Source organism: Cebidichthys violaceus, unplaced genomic scaffold (genome assembly GCF_023349555.1).
Source record: "Cebidichthys violaceus isolate CVI_PGR_0920_01 unplaced genomic scaffold, fCebVio1.0.p SCAF_25, whole genome shotgun sequence".
In the NCBI taxonomy this organism is placed as follows: Eukaryota; Metazoa; Chordata; class Actinopteri; order Perciformes; family Stichaeidae; genus Cebidichthys; species Cebidichthys violaceus.
Genome location: NW_027176428.1, coordinates 1,440,495 through 1,459,752, shown reverse-complemented (window position 1 = coordinate 1,459,752; position 19,258 = coordinate 1,440,495). Strand labels below are relative to the sequence as shown.

Sequence of the window (19,258 nt, the reverse complement as noted above, 5' to 3'; positions counted from 1 at the left end):
CAGAAAAGTATACACCATAAAAATACCCTAACCCAACACAACGGGAGAAAAACAAACGCAATGGAGTCTTTTAAACCTGTCTGCATTTCACTACAGATGTCAACCGCAATAACACACAATGGACGGTTGGTGGCGACAATTCCCCAATCGAAGAAGTAAACCACATCTTTATAGGACGACGAAGAAGAGGCGCTACACGACAACAGTCAAAGACGTCCCCCTTATTCTACCTTCTGTAACCGTACGAAGAAATGGCGGCGTCCGTGTGCCGAGTCGGGAGCACTGTGGGTCGAACCCTCACCAAAACCCGCAGTGTAAGTACAGATTTAAAGGGTGGGCAGAAAAGCTATGACATGTATATGTGGGATACCTGTACTCGGCTTGTTTTGGCGCAACGCTGAAAGTTATTGGAGAGGTTGTACCGCCCGCTAAGAGCTACGGGAACGGGTTAGCTTACACTGTTAGCATTAGTTAGCTAGCAGTGAATGCAAGGTCAACTGTCAAATGAGGCGGTACGTCTCGTGAGGGACTCTTGATGTGAAAGATCCGCTTAAATAGGTGTTGTTCAGATCAGCTGGACGTTGTGTCGGTCTGTCACAAGGTCAGCAGCTGTAACGTTTGCCTCTTGTCCTCACCTGCCCTCACATGCTAAGCTTCCTGCTAGCAGCGTTAGCATGGTGACTTTGGAAACGCCGACTAGTGACAATGCTGTATTACTTTAGTCAGTCGTCAACATGTTGTATTGTTGAATACGTACTTTTACATCATGTCGACAGTAATGTCAACACTTTGCACTGAGACTGATTTTAGATTATTCAGGAAACGAGGTTGAGAATCAACTTTCACAGTAACGTGAAAATACCGTCTGAAATGAAAATGGTTATAGAATGACAGTACCTTACAGTGCAATGTGATGGATGATATGTTAAACTAGACAGTTAAAGCTACATGTTTTACATCCGATTACAATTGGTATACATACTGATATATATACTGGTATTCTGGCTTTCTCTAATTTTAGTCATTGGCAGATAGCAGTAGGTGGCAGTGGTGTCAATGTCAGCTGCAAAGTGTTGCCCTGTGCCAAACATTTCTATCCTTGCTTTAGTTGTGAATGGATCGATTTGAAGTGTTCAGAACAGTCAGACATCCAGAGACTCTCGTTACTCGATCACTACATTCAGTTTGCGTTTTACCTCTGGTCTTAATGAGAAAACAAGAGAGCACATGCCTCAAATCTGTTGTGTCCAGTCCCTTAAAATGTGTTATTTTAAGAACAGAAAACACACGTGAGCCTGCTTATTTTCAGTTGCAGTAATGCATGTTATTCTAACAGTATTTTTAAATGTACAGGATTTTAAAATGACGTGTTATCTCTTCTCCTCCAGCCCATCTTGCTGTCTCTGAGGCGCAGCCATGCCTCAGTCAGCTATGCGCAGAGCCTGGTGGGAGCCCCTGAAACTCGCCTGACCACCCTAGACAATGGTTTGAGGGTCGCCTCTGAGGAGACTGGACATGCCACTTGCACTGTAAGAACACAGTAATGAGGGGGGTCTATTTACAGCAAATGTAGGAAGTTGTTTTAGCACTTTATAGACAGATTGTGTGGTATGTGTTGCTGTCGATGATCATTTCTTATATGCTTCACATATCTTTCCCTTGTCATAGGTTGGACTGTGGATCAGTGCTGGTAGTCGCTATGAGAGTGAGAAGAACAACGGAGCAGGCTTCTTCCTGGAGCACATGGCTTTCAAGGTTAGTAGACTTCATGACTTTAAAGGTACCCTGTGGAGTTTTCTTCCTGTAAACAAATTAAAGTTAGGTTTAGATTCAGTGTTATTCACTTTAACACATTGACTGTATCCCTTGGGTTTATGATCTGATCTCTGTTGAATGCATTTCCCTGAACCGCCCAATGGTTTGTCCCACAGAACCATCTGAAAATCAGTTTTATAATGGTAGAAAATGTACAGTGTAACCCTGATGTGAGAATCATGTTCAGCCTAGCAGGCAAAACAAAGTCTCCCCTGTGCCTCCCGACAATGGTCTGGAAACAGCTAACGCTGGCTTTATGTTTTCACATTGCATATCAGCTTTTGAAAATCAAATCAAACCTTCTACATTAACTGTCAACATTTTGTTGGCCAACACAACTGTTTTACAATAATCTATTAGAAATGAAACTGCAGCAGAGCAAAAGGTGAAACATTGTCTCAGCAAACTATTTGGTGAGAGACAATCTTTTTCCAGCAAACGCAGAATTTCAATAGACACAGTTTCTTCCATTCACCTTTTGTCCCCCCCCCCCCCCCCCCCCCCAGGGAACCAAGAAGCACCCCCAGACTGCCCTGGAGCAGCAGGTTGAGGCTATGGGTGCACACCTGAGCGCGTATACCTCTCGGGAGCACACTGCATACTACATGAAGACTCTTGCCAAAGACCTCCCCAAAGGTTAGATGACCTGGTTAAGCAGTAAAATGCATCGTCCCCTAGATTTCACAATAATTTGATAAAAACCCATTGTTGTTTGTAAGATGAAGGTGTTAAGAATCAACCAATCAACACGTAAACTTAGATTCCTGATGAATTGAGAACCCCAATTACTTTGCCCTATACTATATGGGGCAGGAACTGAGTTCACACTCGTTTTTTTACTTCTGTTTTCTCAGCCGTGGAGCTGCTGTCAGAGGTGGTGCAGAGCTGCTCACTGAACGAGGCGGAGATCGAGCAGCAGAGGGGTGTGGTGCTGCGGGAGCTAGAGGAAGTCGAGGGTAACTTGCAGGAAGTTTGCCTTGACCTGCTGCATGCCACCGCCTTCCAGGGCACTCCTCTGGGACACAGTGTGCTGGGGCCCTCCAACAACGCCAGGCAAGAGGAACTGCATGCTCACACACACATTTAAAAAGTGGTCACAATTAGTGATGTATCGGATCGTTGTCGATCCGTACGGTTCGGCACACATGTGACCTGCGGATTCATTACACAGTTTAACGTTAACCATCACGGTGTCAAATATGGTTTTACTGAATTTTTGATGGTTTACTGACTTCAGAGTGGTTGAAATGATTATTGGGATGGTGGCAAATAACTCTGGAGCCTTGTAGACCAGCTGCTATAATCAAACAACAAAGGGATCTGTATCTGCCAATATGGATCATCAATGATCGGCAATTAGTATCAATGGCAAAAAAAAACATGATCCGAGATATTTAAAAGCTATATTTGGTGCCTTTTTTCTTTTGTGCTTTTTTTCTTTTCCTTACTCGTATCTCTTCTAAATTTCAGCCTGCATGCACGTTTTTTTTTCAGCCTAACATTGTTGAGAATAATAATAATAATAATAATAATAATATTGGTTGTGACAGCAACAAGCTAGCAGAGTGCAGAGTGCCATCTCTCTGCTCCATGCACACTCAGTGCTGCACCCTCTGTGAAACAGTAAATACACTGTCACCGCATTGATGCAGAGTCGCTCACATCGCATTGCGATGTATCTCAGAACTGAGACATTTCCACACCTCTAGTTGAGATGATGGTAATTATCACTTCAAAAGAACAAATTGACTAAATGTAACTTTATCACAGAGCATTTTGCGTTTCCTTTCAGTATATCTATTCCATATCATAGCAAATTGTGTACCATTGTGTAAGTTACCAGCAATACTCACATGCAATTCTTCCTCTAGGACTCTGACCCGCCATGACCTAGTGGACTACATCAACAGCCACTACAAAGCCCCTCGCATGGTGCTATCTGCTGCTGGAGGTAGGCTCTCTTAGTCCTAAAACACTGGAGGTAGGCCCTCTTAGTCCTAACACACTGGAGGTAGGCTCTCTTAGTCCTAAAACACTGGAGGTAGGCCCTCTTAGTCCTAACACACACTGGAGGTAGGCTCTCTTAGTCCTAAAACACTGGAGGTAGGCCCTCTTAGTCCTAAGACACTGGGGGTAGGCCCTCTTAGTCCTAAGACACTGGAGGTAGGCCCTCTTAGTCCTAAAACACTGGAGGTAGGCCCTCTTAGTCCTAAGACACTGGAGGTAGGCCCTCTTAGTCCTAAGACACTGGAGGTAGGCCCTCTTAGTCCTAAGACACTGGAGGTAGGCCCTCTTAGTCCTAAAACACTGGAGGTAGGCCCTCTTAGTCCTAAAACACTGGAGGTAGGCCCTCTTAGTCCTAAGACACTGGAGGTAGGCCCTCTTAGTCCTAACACACACTGGAGGTAGGCCCTCTTAGTCCTAACACACACTGGAGGTAGGCTCTCTTAGTCCTAACACACACTGGAGGTAGGGCCTCTTAGTCCTAAGACACTGGAGGTAGGCCCTCTTAGTCCTAACACACTGGAGGTAGGCTCTCTTAGTCCTAAAACACTGGAGGTAGGCCCTCTTAGTCCTAACACACTGGAGGTAGACTCTCTTAGTCCTAAAACACTGGAGGTAGGCCCTCTTAGTCCTAAGACACTGGGGGTAGGCCCTCTTAGTCCTAAGACACTGGAGGTAGGCCCTCTTAGTCCTAAAACACTGGAGGTAGGCCCTCTTAGTCCTGAAACACTGGAGGTAGGCCCTCTTAGTCCTAAGACACTGGAGGTAGGCCCTCTTAGTCCTAACACACACTGGAGGTAGGCCCTCTTAGTCCTAACACACACTGGAGGTAGGCCCTCTTAGTCCCAAAACACTGGAGGTAGGCCCTCTTAGTCCCAAAACACTGGAGGTAGGCCCTCTTAGTCCTAAAACACTGGAGGTAGGCCCTCTTAGTCCTAAGACACTGGAGGTAGGCCCTCTTAGTCCTAACACACACTGGAGGTAGGCCCTCTTAGTCCCAACACACACTGGAGGTAGGCCCTCTTAGTCCTAACACACACTGGAGGTAGGCCCTCTTAGTCCTAACACACACTGGAGGTAGGCCCTCTTAGTCCCAACACACACTGGAGGTAGGCCCTCTTAGTCCTAAGACACACTGCTAGGAGGCACTCTGGTAGCTGTGGATTTCTACTTTTCCTGGAATGACTTGGCGTCTCTCTGATGTGCTTCCTCCATAGGTGTGAACCACGAGGAGCTGGTCGGTTTGGCCAATACTCACTTCAGCGGAGTGTCTTTTGAGTATGAGGGAGATGCCGTGCCCGTGTTGTCACCCTGCCGATTTACAGGCAGTGAGGTGAGATATGTTGAGAATGTTTTTGCGGGAATATCTTTCATGCCTCCCATTCGTCCATCCCAATAACGTGAACGTGATATCTCAGGAGCGCCTTCAGGGAATTTCTTGTAATTTGGCCTCTAACTGTTACAGAATAATTTCAAGTTATTTAACTTGTATTTTAGATTGATGTGTTCGATGCATTAGATGTGATTCTGGCCTATTCTGGGAGGATCATCGAGCATGTATTGGTAGCGATATTGTTTTCATCGTTGCGTATAATTGATTTGTTGATCTGTTCCCAGATCCGTATGCGTGATGATGCTTTGCCTCTGGCCCACATTGCCATTGCTGTGGAGGGGGCCAGTGCTGCCAGTCCAGACATCGTGCCACTCATGGTGGCCAACTCCATCATCGGCAGCTATGACCTCACCTATGGTGGCGGAAAGGTTGGTTAAATATGTATTATATATACGTTGGTTAGAATAGTTTTGTGCAAGCGTATTTTAGTTTATGCAATAAAGAAAAGACAGCAATGAAGAAAGGTCAACCTTGTAAAGTTAATTAATCTTATGCAGCTGTGTCCCCTTTTAGCTTTGCCCACTTGAGGTTGTTGGTGTTTTGAGTGGCCATTATGAAGGGGTAGACTATGATCCTCTCTGTAAACCTGGGTCAGGGGTCTCACCCCTGACTCCGGACCTGTAGGGAGGAACAAGACCTGAAATTCATAGCAGCTGCCAAAAAATTGTTATGTACAGAATAGAATAGCTATTTTAGAAATGTCTATACTGCTTTCACTATCACATACTTGGAGCAGGTCAACCTAAATGTAATACCATATATATGTTTGCCTGCTACCTGATGCAGGTGAGATTATAATCTCACTCTGATTTTGAACAGTCGGATAGTAAATGCTCATTTCTTCCTCTCACCTGCAGCACCTGAGCAGCCGTCTGGCTCGCCTGGCGGTGGAGGAGAACCTGTGTCACAGCTTCCAGGCCTTCCACTCGTCCTACTGCGACACCGGCCTGCTGGGCATTTACTTTGTGTCTGATGGGCACCAAATCGAAGATATGATGCACTGGTCCCAGAATGCCTGGTCAGTAATGACTCCGGGAGAGAGACGCACGCTCACAGAACAACATAACTGTAATGTTATTTCAGTTTAGAATGATAGGACGATGTAGGTATTTCTTCTTATTTCCTCCCAATTTCTGCGCAGGATGAACCTGTGTACCACAGCGACGGAGAGTGATGTAGCCAGAGGCAAGAACGCTCTGAAGGCCAGCCTGGTAGGACAGCTCAATGGTACGTTACATGTCTGTCATGCACTTACACAAACATACAGACAAGCTCCTCCGAATCCCAAGTCAACACACCCGTTTCTTTTTTAGGAACAACCCCGATTTGCGATGACATCGGCAGACACGTCCTGAACTATGGGCGCCGTATTCCTCTGGCAGAGTGGGACGCTCGGATCGATGTGAGACGACACTGAACCAAGAGCGCTGATCCATTTAGGCCATTTGTACAATTGAGTAAAAATAAGTCTTGTAGCCTGTCTCCAGGGTAAGAGTTCTTACTTCCCCTCCACATCTTTTCTTTCAGGCCGTGACCCCTAGGATGGTGCGAGACATCTGCTCCAAATATATCTACGATAAGTGTCCTGCTGTGGCAGCTGTCGGTGAGTTCTTTGTTGGTGTTGGTGTTTTTGCAGCGAGGTCAGGGCCCAGGCTGTAGCCTCTCTCTAATGTGTCCTTCCTGGCTTCCTCCAACAGGTCCTGTGGAGCAGCTACCCGACTACAACAGAATGCGCAGTGCCATGTACTGGCTGAGGTTTTAGGATGCGTAGCTGTGTTGCTCCGTGTGTCCCACGTTTGCTCCTCATCTTCCTCCTCAACCGTACTCCCGTTTTCGTCCTGTCATCACTGCGAGGGGTGAACACCTGAGGATTGAGCGCTCGTTGGCTTGACAGCACATTCATCCACTCTCTTCTCCACGCCTCCCTCTCTGATACTGCCCACTGATCACTCTTATTTAGCCATGAGGGTTGGGGGGGGGGGCAGCCAGTCTGCACATTGTATTAAATTTGATTGGTTACCTCTTGATTGTACTGTACAGGTCCTCATTACTTGGTACTGACTTGCAGAGAGGAGGGGAGAGAGGGCAGACTTGAATAGTAAATAATCATCTACTGGACACACAGAATACAACCAGTCTGGAGCAAGAGTATATTTATAATTTCTGTAACATTTGTTTCTGTCCTCTATTGTACATAACAGAAGCTCTCATTCCGACAAAATAAAAAAATACTGTAAAATATTGTCCCAGTGTGTTTTTGTATTACACTTTTAGAACCTCTTACACTTTTTAGTGTTAAACCATTTTAGTGTCATGGTCAACTGCAATAAGGAGAATGTGTGCACACACAATTTTTGTCACCTTCACATTAAATTCTGAGGCTGAAATCCACACATAAAAGAATAAATAACAAATAACTCTCCTCCTAAATGCACACTAGTCGTTTTCCTTGTGTTTCATTCATTCATTGGTGGACTTGTAAAGCACTTTTCCAGTCTAGTTGCCTCTGCCATACACTGATGGCAGCACCATGCTTTTCAATGGTGCCACTGTAAGTAATGTATTCTCAGCATTTGCTGTTGTCATTTTGTAATCTGTATTACTCTGACTGCTATCATATGATTATTTTTGAACAGTATTTTCAATCGGATTGACATCAGTGATCAAAGTAATTGCAATGAGATGCTCTTTGATACATTGAGTTAATCTACGTCAGTGGGCCTCTTGAATGACAAAATAGAACCTGCTGTGATATATATATATATATATATATATATATATATGTTGGCTCTTGAGTCATAGATATGACGTCATCTTAGATTAGCGTGTATTGCTGCGTCATGCAGTATCTGTGATAATGATGCTATTGGTTTAGCCTACAACCGAGGACGTCTGTTTGCTGCTGGATGACATTTGTGCGACCCGTGTTTGTTTATCTGAGTGTAACTGAGACGGCTTGTAATCCTGAAGGCCCCTGAGGGCCCAACTGTCTAAATCGGGCTGCTCTTGTGATATTCATGTCATTAGTCAGATGAGAAAAAATCCCTTGATGGGCTGAACTGGAGATGACTCAGGAAACAAGGTAGGCTTTGTGTTGTTGGTCTCCTTCCTGGGCCTGACAGTCCCTTCCTCCTTTAAGTCCTCCAGAGGGCTTTCTTTATGATTGCTCCAGTCTAACCTCCCAACACCCCCCTCTTCTGTGCTCTTAAAATAGAGATTTCTGTACTCATACATAATGTTCCTTTAAAAAAGTAACAATGCACAGTGTCCAGTATTTTTTTATTTTTCCATATCATGCCAAACATTTCGAGGTACCACACAAGAACACACGTGCACATGACTGGGGTGGTTGTCGTTGCACAAAATCAGATCTGAGTTGACAACGTGTACAAAAAAGATTTTTATTGGATTATTAGATCTTTAATCAAGCCCATCATTTCAAAATAGGAACCCAAGGAGCAAATTTACAGTCTCCACTATTTTACTTCAATTATTATGAAACACATTAATCCCATTTTAAGAAATGCAATTGCCTCCCTAAACTCTAACTGATGACATTTAGCTGCTGTTTCTCCCAACTAAATGCTCCCTGTAGAATTAAATCACCGTCACAGTAATGTGGAAAAATTTGGGGCTGTTCTTTCATGTAGAACTCCCATGTGAGGAGTTTTTGACGTAAGCTGCTTGTTTTTGGTCCTAGAGATTTGTCTCTACTCTGACTAGTTGATGAGAAAACGTTCTGTTGATTTAAACATATTTGAGTAAAACCACAAACAAGTGCATGCACACCATTCATATTCATGGTATCACACCTTCGCACTTTGTCTTATGACGGTCACGATACAGTTAAACTATCCATTTTGAGGCCTTTGGCGTCTCTGTCCATTGAGCACTGATTCAGAGGATCCTGATGATCTGCAAGGCTTAAGATGAGAAGTCACATGTTTCTTTTTTAGACAGTGGAGAAAGACGGCCAGCATACTTTATGGATTATCCTACAAACTGCCTTTAAACATAACAGATTCCTCCCCTTTGTAATGATGAGACTTTCGTCACCCTGTCTGCATGGATGATTGACAATACAGGAACTCATAACACCATGATAAGAAAGGGATTGTTTCTTGCAACGTGTTGGTACTTAACTTTTGAACGGAAGTGGTGGGTTTCAGTTGTGCTGTGTCTCGGGGACAACTCTCCCATTCATTCTAGGCAAACTATTGTGATTACCATTGTGTTATTTTTAGAAAGAGAAAGACAGCAATGAGTGTAGAGGAAATGAGATGAAATGAAGGGAGGGTGATGGCGTGTAAAGATATAAAAGATAAACAGAGAGGGGAAGGGGCAGTGCCACGACGAAGACCGACGTGGATGAAGACAAAGTCGTGGACGAGCAGGCAGAAGTCCATTTGAACATTCGACTGCGTGTCACACAGGTCCGTCCTCCTGCAGCTCAAGAAGAAGAAGAAGAAGAAGCTGGGAGGCAGAAGACAGTAGTATAGGGTGAAAGACAAGAGATCAATAGCAAAGCCGTGCTTTAGACCAGAGGAAGGAGAAGTGCCTTTTTGTCAAGTCACTAACTTTTCACTGAGTAAGTATTGATTGAGATTATGACATTTGATAATGCTTACCCAGGTTTATCTGTAGCCTATATATTTTACAACATATTGCATTATTTTTTTAGGCAGTTGGACAAAATACTGTATTATTTATAGGACAAGTGGACAAAATATTGGAGAATCTGTAATTCCCTGCAGAAAACTGTGTAAACAAATTACTTTTTCAACATGCTTTTATTCTTTGTTTTTTAATCTATATTTCAAAACTACCATTCACTGCACTCTGGATAGATCATTTATATCCATTTGTGCATTGGCAGGGACTATTACAATGTTAATCTTAGATGTTCCTGGATATTTACAAAATATTAGGAATTTCCTGCTCGCGTATTCTCTTCTATATTCTCATGTAATAGCCTCCTGTTTTTCATAAAAAGCCTCAGTTTTCAACTTAAAAGGGATTTGCATATGTAATCAGATTATTGCAGATAAGAAAATTCCTGATGCATACCATCCTGGAGAGAAGCCTTGCAGTGTCAGAGTTGTGAAATCTAGAACCACTGGCTGATCTGTTCTTCTTCTGTCCTTGCAGACAGAGTCCTGACCATGAGAAGTGTGCGCGTATGTTTCTGCCTGGCTCTGCTGCTGCTGCTGCCTTGGATCGCCCAGAGCCAGAGGAGCTTTCCAGCTCTTGCTAAACTTGATGAGGACACACAGAGGGATGTGCTGGCTGTCGACATCCTAAACCGCAGCGGTGTGTTGAACTCATTGCTCCGATCAGAGCATCACACTGTGCTCCGGCGAGAGCGAGCCCCGCGCCCAGCCTCCCAGGTGCCGAAGAGAGCCCAGCAGGGGTCCCGCTTCGCCCTGTCCCTTGATGTCCCCACCAGCATCCTCAGTGTCCTCATAGACCTGGCCAAGAACCAGGACATGAGAACCAAGGCTGCAGCCAATGCAGAACTGATGGCACGAATAGGCAAGAGGAAATAAGAAGCGGGGCACCTGGGAGCTGCCGGGGGCTCGATGGACGAAATCTCATCTCACAGAGGAGTTAACTTCTTACACTGGCACCTGGTTAGAAACACTGTTAGTTCAGGTGAAATCAGTCATTACGGTCAGTATCTGTCCTTTAGAGCTTAGATTTGCTTTACTTTTATACTTGCATTAAATTATTATATGATTGTTTTACACCCAAAACCACACTCCATGGGCTGACTCTTGAAACAGAAGTAAATAGAAAGAATGATGTAAAACAAATTAAAGGACACTGCAAACAATGTCAAACAAAGTAAGATGAAGCTGGTATCTTGTCTCAAAGATTGTTCACCCATGGGTCAGAAACTGTGATCAGGTTCTGAAATCTGTTTCCTGTGTTTGCATGTGTAATCTTGAATTCAAAGAAAAGATTGTTCAATTAAATCCAATATGATAATCATATTTTTTTCTCAAGTCTAATTCATTTCACTCTCTCGCATTGATATCAGGCATGCTTAGTATAATTACAAGCATCAGCAACCCATAAAGCACAAATGAATGGGTCTGAGCCGCATGAGCTTGCGTCACCCACAGATATGTGATAACGGGACAAAGACGTGGGCAGGATATTGACCTCTGAAGGCAGAACAGACCCTTTATATAGACCTTTGTTCACTGATACTTGATAAATTTGGCAAACAAGTCGCAGCTATTTTAAGTCTGATGCATTATCTGCTCTACATTGCGTTAATATCTGTGGCATGATTCATCTGTGCTCCTGCAGTGAGCATGAAATATGAAGCAACACAGTGAAATAAGCTGCTCATCTGATTTACATCTGAGTTTGTTCTGTTTTACGCTGGTAAAACAACCTCTGCAGACGTACAAACTGCCCATGTGGTTGTTACCCCAACTGGAATCAATGAGCACAAGGTTGTTTATGTTTCCATAAGATTGCTGTAACAATAATCTATTTAAGGACGCCTAAATGGTTTTTATCAGGCTTCTTCGTCAGAAGTTGTAATATAAAATTGGCACTTCTGGAAATAATACTGTTTATTAAAAATTGAGTAATAACCTAAAGCTTTGTTCTCCACTCTACAGTCTGAAGTGTAGAAATGTGCTCTAATGCTGTCATGTAAATACAAACAAAACATAAAAACTCCACTCATCATCATAAGGCATTTATCACAATAAATATGTACATGGAAGCTACATTGTTTTATTTAATGATTTCACTTTGCTGAGAAATCACAATTTTAAATTAGTCTTTTCAGTTTGAGTTTAAACATTATTCACAGATTAGCCTCGAGAAGTGTATTTCTGACACAGCTGCTATTACAAGCATTCAATCAAGTATTGTACTGCACAAGCCTGTGGTATGCATCATATATAATTGTATTTCTTATATATTATATACATCATTTTATTTCTAGTATATTTTATATACAACCTGTTTTTCTTTTTTTTTCACCGTGGGTTATATCACATTCCTGGGTAGACTTCCTTTTACTTGGGATGCTTAAAGTAGAGAAAATGTGTTGCTAATAGTTTACATCTGTACTTTTACTTCAGTACAAATTGAATAACGTTACTATATTGTGCTACTTTTACTTAAGTAAAGATATTCATCACTCTCCAAAGCATTTCAAGTGCAAGTGACGACGTGTTTCCGACCCACTGCAGTCCAAACTGAGGCAGTTCGTCGTTTGTCCGCGCGATGTCCTCGTTGTTTCTCTTAACTGTGGCTATCATTAGTTTAATGAAATGGCGCAAACTGCGGTGGTTAATCAGTCTAATCCAGGTGTTATTAATTAGCGTTGAGGCGGTGACGGGTTCATGTGGCTGCACTTTACATCAGGAAACACTCTGGGGGGAAAGTAAGTGAATATTTTACTGTTGTTCCACTTGTTTCACGTTGTCCTTTCATTGGGTTTTTATCACACTTTGTTCTATGAAATATGAAACAAGCTGGTGCACACATTTAATAGAAACTAGTGCATTTCTATTACTATACATTTAGCGTTACTCTATGGTGGTATTGTTGGCAGGCTATTGTCTTTAGTTGGCCCCGTCTTAGATGTTGTAAATTGCTATTTTTGTTCTACCTCAGTATGTCCAACATGACGTTTTGTTGATCTAAATGCTGCATAATGTTATCTTAATATTTAATTATGATTTTCCTCAGTCCCTTGAGTTGGATGTGTTACTCACACAGAGCCCCAACCCTCTTCCTGTAAATCCCACATTTAATTCAGACTATAGGAAGTCGTTATTTGCCAAGTAAACATAATAATGATTTGATAGCCTGTCCAATAGGCAAACAGTAGGCTTAATGTCAATTAAGCAGATAATAATAATAATGCCAGTGTGAATTCTTCATATGTGATAAGAGAGTTTTACTCTCATTTCCTCCATTTCCATTCCTAATGCCACAGCTGTGCAGGAGGCTGATGAGTGTAAACATAAAGGCTATCAGACAGTGAAATATAGCCACTGGCAGAGAAGCATGAATTGTGTGCTTTCATCTGGACTAAGGTTTATTTAAATGGGGCAGTATTTTGTGCAAATGTCACACAACAGGTGAGGTCTCACCAGGTCACTTCTGATCCACAAACATTCAGACGTCTTTCTTTATAAACCATTTTAGGAACATTACCAGTTGAATGTGGTCTTAAGGATGGAGAAACACAGTTTTATAGCAGATTTAAAATAGTAGATTTCTGTCACATAGTTTTCATATCAGTCCCTGGGTTTTATTGTGGTCAGTGATCTCAGACTACCTGTAGATGTGTTCCGTCATGTGATAACACTGGGAGGTGTGGACACTCTTTGTCTCCATAGGCCACACGCCAATGTGTGAGATAACATTGAACGATGACCTAATTTGGGAAATGACATTACTGTCACACATTCTCCGCAACCTCTGACAGTTAAAAATGCAAATTGTCCTCAAAGTTTCTCTCAGAGGTTTGAAGTTTGATTAGGTCTATCAGAAAAAAAACATGCCATCGTTTTCTCCTTTTTTTTTTTTTTCTTTTTTTTTAAATAATGGGAAATTTAAAAAAGCATAGATGACCCAAATACCTGTATCTTTCTGTTGTCACCCACTCCTCCTTTGACTGCATTAAAGGGAGAAAACTCAACTAGAACATGGCAGCCGTCACCAGTTTGTCTGTGTGAGTTAATTTAATTCCAGCTTGATGTCAAAGTATTTGTAATCAGATTTATTAGAAAATATGATTTGAATCGCCTTAGAACTCTTTCCAATAACACTCTCCAGGTAAATCTGAGTAACTTCCACAGACCACACTGTCATTCTCAGGGACATTTTCCTCAGTAGAAAGTAGTTCCTTTAGGATGCTCAGTTAAATGTAGCTATGGCTCGTGTAACAAACTGCAATGCAGGGCTATCACAGGGGAGGGTCAGAGCAGTGCTCATGGAGAATTACTCAATAAAGCTTGCAACAAGCTCAACAGTCATCAGCACAAAGGTCAGTGACCAAGTGGTGCAAGAAACGGCGAGAAGAGAAGAGCGTGTCAGACAGGTTCAGTGGCGTTAGGAGCAGCACTTGAGGATCACAACGACCACGATACGGATTATATTCAAACACGGTCAGGACAACAGCTTGTCTTTTCTATAGCAATGAGATCATATATGTTGTAGATTTTTGTGTTTTTAAAAAAAATAATATTGAGAATTCTTGTGAAATGTGTGTAGTTTGTTGAAGAAAGTGTCTGGTTTACAGATTAAAGTGAATTATGATCAATGTAGACATGGACACTCAATAGGGCATACACAACCAGAATGTCCTTTAGATCCTTTGCCCTCATTTTTTTTTTTATTGTTTGACTGTAAAACGTATAAACTTTCAAGCTGCAATAGTCACTCATAGCTGCCGCTTGCTCCTTCTGTGAGGCCTGTCGGTAATGTTGTAAGTGACGATGTGTTGTCTCACAGTTGAAGTCTAAATGCTAAACTGATGCTCCAATCGCAGATCGATGTGCTCCCAGATGGATTACGCTATGAAGTCCCTCAGCCTTCTGACTCCGTCTTCCCTCTCCAAGTAAGAGCGCTGCACTGTTGGATGGGATAGTCAACAATCACCAGTTAATAGTGGATGAGGAGGTTGAACATTATGAAGTATTGCGTCTTCTATCTTTTCTCAGGTGTGTGACAGCCAGCGTGTCAGCCAGCGCCTCCATGACCCAGCAGCTCCTGTCGGGTCGAGCTCCTCGCCCAAAGCCCTTCAGGGTCACAAATGCTGACCGCAGTGCGAAGAAGGGCATCATGGCAAACTCCCTAACAGACCTGATGACCAAGGCAAGGAGCTTGTGTGAAGTGTCAAAATGGCTGAGCATGAATTGTGAAGTAGTTGAGAGTGGATGACGATGAACCGGTTGATTTAAAAATGACCACAGACAGATTGGCCTGTGACTCACTTATTGCCGTGCCGCCTGTGAGACTCATGCTGGTCAAAGTTCACAAGACTGAGGCGTACACTTGACTGCGACAATGCTCTATCTTTTGTATAATGGCCGTTATCTGAATTGCTCCTCCCCGTGCCTGCTCTCTCAGGTCAGCGACTCGCTGAGCGTGCCGTGTGTCGGCGCCCTGGTGCTGGATGAAGACGGCACAGGCGTGGACACGGAGGAGTTCTTCCAGACGCTGCCCGACAACTCCGTCCTCATGGTCCTGGAGAAGGGCCACAAGTGGACCCCACATCCGGTATGGTAGTGTTTGACCTTTTTTTTTCACATCAACCAGCAGGTGACGGTGTTGATCAGCTGCACCAGTGTGATGTTTAACATGTTGATTGACTGCTTGTATTCAGCGTTTGGTACGCCAGTGATTCTTTGATGTATTGAATGAACAGACGGGTAAAATATCTGTTTTCTTCAATGAAGCAGCCATGAATATGGATGGTGCAGGGGTCTGTAGACTGAAGAATAACACATTGAAATTTAATCAGCAAATATTGTGTCCTCAAACTGAATAGAGGAGGAATATGTCAGTTATTGTGCAACGGCTGAGCTCGGGGCGAACACCAGAGATTAATTTCTTTCTTCATAATTCTTGAAGAAGAATCAAAGGCTGGTGTTAAATTTACGTGGCTTTTCTCCCGAAAGCAATTAATTTCCTTAGAATGCATGCAGTGATTTGCATCTCCCCCCCCTCCTTACATGTTTCCTCTGGTGACTTCACATTGACCTTGCTTCATTGTCATTTGCCTTCCCCGTCACTGCTGGCAGGAGCCGCTTCAGTCCGTAATGTCTGCTGGCGGAGCTCGGTGGTGTCATCTGGCCCAATCACGCCAGCAGAATGTGTCTGTACCCCTTTGACCCAACTTATGTTTCCGGTCCTGTCGCCTCACAGAGCAGCCCCTCCAGAGATCAGCTCAGCACACAGCACCGGACAGATGTGGCCAAGCTGACTTTTGACCTCTACAAAAACAACCCCAGGGATTTCATTGGCTGCCTGAACGTGAAAGCAACCCTGTACGGCGCTTATTCTGTCTCCTATGACCTGCGCTGTTACGCTGCCAAAACGATGCTAAAGTGAGTGTCTGTCAAAGATCTCAAACATTCTGTCACTATTATGCTTTTGTGTTGAACTGTCATGTCGTTGATGTTTGGTTCTTCTTCATGTCAAAGGATTTCTCTGGTGACTTTCCCTAGTAACAGTTTAATCCAGTCAGAAATGAAAATCTACTTTAATGAGTTTCTAATTCATAAAATACCAAACGGAACATCACCTTTGCAATGCTATTACCTACTAACAATTCCATTTTTTTCTAGTTCATTCTCTATTCTATATCGGCTGCTTTTCTAACATAGCAGCAGCTGTAGTAGTATTCTGTGCACAACCATGTTTTTATGCGTATATACCTGTGTGGGTGGCCGATTTGAAATTATCAGATTGCAGAAGAACAAAGGCTAGATTTTACCGAGATTAAATTCCTGTTATGTCATCGCTGCTGAGATCTGCTGTTTTTTAGCGTTGGCACAGAGCTTCAGTCAGAGAGGATTACATTTTGCAGACTTGTCAAATATGGGTCTTTTGTGCTCACAGTGCAGTAGAAGAGGTTTGTTTCTTAGGTGTCCATTTTTTATGAGATGCAGTTGATGCGATGAATGATTCTTATTTCATGACGGTCATCTTCTCATCAGCTTGTGTAGTTAATTTCCTGTGACTGTTACTCAAGAAAAATATATTCTCATACCTTTATGTATTTCTCAAGTTACTCCAATGCTGAGTGTCTGCTTAGCTGCTCTGCAGATGGGAATTTGCTACGTATGACCACTGTCTCTCTCTTTGTCTCCCTGTGCTTCTAGGGAGGCTCTGCGATGGACCATCTTCTCCATGCAGGCCACAGGCCACATCCTGCTGGGATCCTCCTGCTACATCGAGCAGCTGCTGGAGGAGGAGGAGGAAGAGGAGCGAGCAGAGAAGAGCATGGCGCTGCCGCAAGAAGGCAGGATCAGGCAGCTGCAGAGCATGCTGCTGAGAAGGATATCCCACTGATCGTGGACTAGAGCTGGCGATGGTGGAGACACCTTGTCCACTCTTAGATTTAGGACACAATGTAGATGGTCGCAGGTGAAACTGACGATCTCTTCATGTTCACGTCGCAGTTTCCTGTGCAGTTTGCAGACATTTTAGACATTGCAACAGTCTCAGTCACTTTCTTGTTCTGTTACATTTTTTTATTTTGTTTTGCACCATATGTAGAAGCTGATACCACAAGTTATTCCTCAGTAAGCACATTTACTCATTACTGTAACTTTTTCCTATGGAGATGAATAAATAAAACTAACACTTTTTATATTTTCTCGTTCCTGAAAATCCATTTAAGTCTACATAGAGTAGGTCTACAAGTGAACTTATGTGTGCTGTGTGAGCCCATTAAGTTGGCTTTGTGTGTGTGTGTGTGTGTGTGTGTGTGTGTGTGTGTGGTTCCTGGTCTAAGTCAGTGTAATTGGCAACAGGTCCAGCTGTCTCTCCCACGCTTCCCTAATTGTCCCCTGGCCTGCACTGTCCTGTCAGCTGCAGCCTGCCCCTGCCTCAGAAAATCAGAGGAAGAGAACGAAGTAAGAGCAGCTGCAGGGGGCGAGAGGCCGGAAGCAAACCATTATACGGAGAGAGAAGAGAGATGATTGCCTCAGCTGGCGTCAGAAGTGCCACTTTTGCCATTTTGTCGTAAAAAGGTTGCAGGAAAAAAAAAGCTGAGGACAGATTTTCCACCAAATTGGCAGTCTGATATACCTAGAAAAAGATAAATGTCTGAGGTATACATATCAGTAGGTCAGGAGTTGGACACTGACTGTGGCTCGCTCCCGCTGTCTCTTCTGCTGGGTTTTCTTTTGTTCTGTCCACAGAAAATATAACCAGAAATAATAACCATCGACACATTTGGTAATTTCGGATTCAGTCAGTGCTGACATGAAAGATGATGTATACATATTAGTTGATTTATTGTTTGCTAATGTATTGAGGGATGTGGATGCAGTTTAAATGTAATGAGATAATGAATCATGGGATAATCAAAACATGTTCCAACAGAATTTGGTTATTGACCATTCATCAATTAAATTGCATCTCATGAATGCCTGAGCAGTAGTTGCATACAATGCCAACATTAAAGTGATTGTGAACACTGGTCAAGGGCCATTGTTTGCACTGAAACGAGTCATGACTGCTGTCTGTTTCTTGTGCTTTAATCTACGTTCGTTGTGTTTCACAGTATTCCTGATGGCTCTAATAAAGTGTATTGAATTGTAGCTATACAATTGGCTCCATATAGATTGGTTTCTACAGTATCTGCTCTAACAGGTTTGGCGAGTAGTTTGATTTCTCTTTCCCTTCACCATGTTCAGATGCGCCAACTGAAAATACCCAGACATGCTGTTGTCTTGGCTGACTTGGCTTTACTGTAAATTCTGTGGTCATTAGAAGGGACACTTGTGAACTAAAGGGTTCACTCCACCAAAAAAACAAAACAAGATCGGAACTTGCTGTAACTCCAAAAGAATTTGGCAGTTGAATAAATGTAGAAACATTTAAAATGAGTTACACTGCTTTACAATCGCAGTCCTGACAATGTTACTCATGATGGGCAATTAAAACATGATGCAGCAGAACCAGAGTTTTGCTTTTTATCTAATACATTTTTTTTTTTTAACTTTCATACATTCTTTGTCCTTGTCAAAACCTGGCGCCTGCCCTACTCACACTGGAACTCAACTGCCGACTGTCAGTATGAGTTAGGCAGCAGCTAATGTAGCCTTAGGCAAAGCTGATGAGTGGGCTACAGTGAACTCACTTCTTTGAATCTCGACAGCTTTAGATTTTTGGCACTGCTGTGGCTCAGTGGGTCGAGCAGAATGTGCTTTAATCATAAAGTCGGTGGTTAGAACTTGGCTCTCGAGGTGATCTTGAGTGAGCCGCCGCAAATCTTTCACAGCAGCTCACCGCTCCTAAAAATGCTTCGGATAGTTTGAATGCAAATGTCAG

General features: G+C 43.0%; 3 protein-coding genes and 1 non-coding gene across 5 annotated transcripts; all 4 read left to right on the top strand.

Annotated features, from left to right (window-relative positions):
- The first annotated feature begins 204 nt into the window (after positions 1 to 204).
- Positions 205 to 7,453, top strand: uqcrc1 (ubiquinol-cytochrome c reductase core protein 1). The gene is made up of 13 exons (XM_068720384.1): positions 205 to 314; positions 1,389 to 1,529; positions 1,669 to 1,755; positions 2,322 to 2,451; positions 2,670 to 2,868; positions 3,687 to 3,766; positions 5,037 to 5,152; positions 5,437 to 5,580; positions 6,070 to 6,230; positions 6,354 to 6,439; positions 6,526 to 6,614; positions 6,740 to 6,815; positions 6,910 to 7,453. The coding sequence occupies exons 1-13, from the start codon at positions 252 to 254 to the stop codon at positions 6,972 to 6,974; spliced, it is 1,437 nt and encodes a 478-aa protein (XP_068576485.1). The 5' UTR covers positions 205 to 251; the 3' UTR covers positions 6,975 to 7,453.
- LOC137879728 (small nucleolar RNA SNORA26) lies at positions 5,728 to 5,848 on the top strand. The gene has a single exon (XR_011103760.1). It is a non-coding gene; the product is annotated as a small nucleolar RNA SNORA26 (small nucleolar RNA).
- A 2,144-nt stretch (positions 7,454 to 9,597) lies between the features above and the next one.
- On the top strand, positions 9,598 to 11,161 carry LOC137879570 (urocortin-3-like). The gene is made up of 2 exons (XM_068720378.1): positions 9,598 to 9,800; positions 10,361 to 11,161. The coding sequence occupies exon 2, from the start codon at positions 10,375 to 10,377 to the stop codon at positions 10,756 to 10,758; it is 384 nt and encodes a 127-aa protein (XP_068576479.1). The 5' UTR covers positions 9,598 to 9,800; positions 10,361 to 10,374; the 3' UTR covers positions 10,759 to 11,161.
- A 1,443-nt stretch (positions 11,162 to 12,604) lies between these two features.
- On the top strand, positions 12,605 to 17,566 carry LOC137879486 (lipid transferase CIDEC-like). Of its 2 annotated transcripts, none has more exons than XM_068720233.1 (6): positions 12,605 to 12,623; positions 14,742 to 14,810; positions 14,914 to 15,067; positions 15,323 to 15,472; positions 16,121 to 16,302; positions 17,080 to 17,566. In XM_068720233.1, the coding sequence occupies exons 2-6, from the start codon at positions 14,746 to 14,748 to the stop codon at positions 17,267 to 17,269; spliced, it is 741 nt and encodes a 246-aa protein (XP_068576334.1). In that variant the 5' UTR covers positions 12,605 to 12,623; positions 14,742 to 14,745; the 3' UTR covers positions 17,270 to 17,566. The 2 variants fall into 2 exon arrangements, with proteins under 2 accessions (XP_068576334.1, XP_068576335.1); XM_068720234.1 differs by lacking the exon at positions 12,605 to 12,623 and adding an exon at positions 14,080 to 14,358.
- The last annotated feature ends 1,692 nt before the right edge of the window (positions 17,567 to 19,258 follow it).

Excerpts from the sequence above, each read along its gene's own strand:
- uqcrc1 (XM_068720384.1), top strand. The coding sequence starts at position 252 with ATGGCGGCGTCCGTGTGCCGAGTCGGGAGCACTGTGGGTCGAACCCTC. Across the intron at positions 1,530-1,668 it reads CTGGACATGCCACTTGCACT|GTTGGACTGTGGATCAGTGC; the intron begins GTAAGAACACAG and ends CCCTTGTCATAG. Across the intron at positions 3,767-5,036 it reads GGTGCTATCTGCTGCTGGAG|GTGTGAACCACGAGGAGCTG; the intron begins GTAGGCTCTCTT and ends CTTCCTCCATAG.
- LOC137879570 (XM_068720378.1), top strand. The coding sequence starts at position 10,375 with ATGAGAAGTGTGCGCGTATGTTTCTGCCTGGCTCTGCTGCTGCTGCTG.
- LOC137879486 (XM_068720233.1), top strand. The coding sequence starts at position 14,746 with ATGTGCTCCCAGATGGATTACGCTATGAAGTCCCTCAGCCTTCTGACT. Across the intron at positions 15,473-16,120 it reads ACAAGTGGACCCCACATCCG|AGCAGCCCCTCCAGAGATCA; the intron begins GTATGGTAGTGT and ends GTCGCCTCACAG. Across the intron at positions 16,303-17,079 it reads GCTGCCAAAACGATGCTAAA|GGAGGCTCTGCGATGGACCA; the intron begins GTGAGTGTCTGT and ends CTGTGCTTCTAG.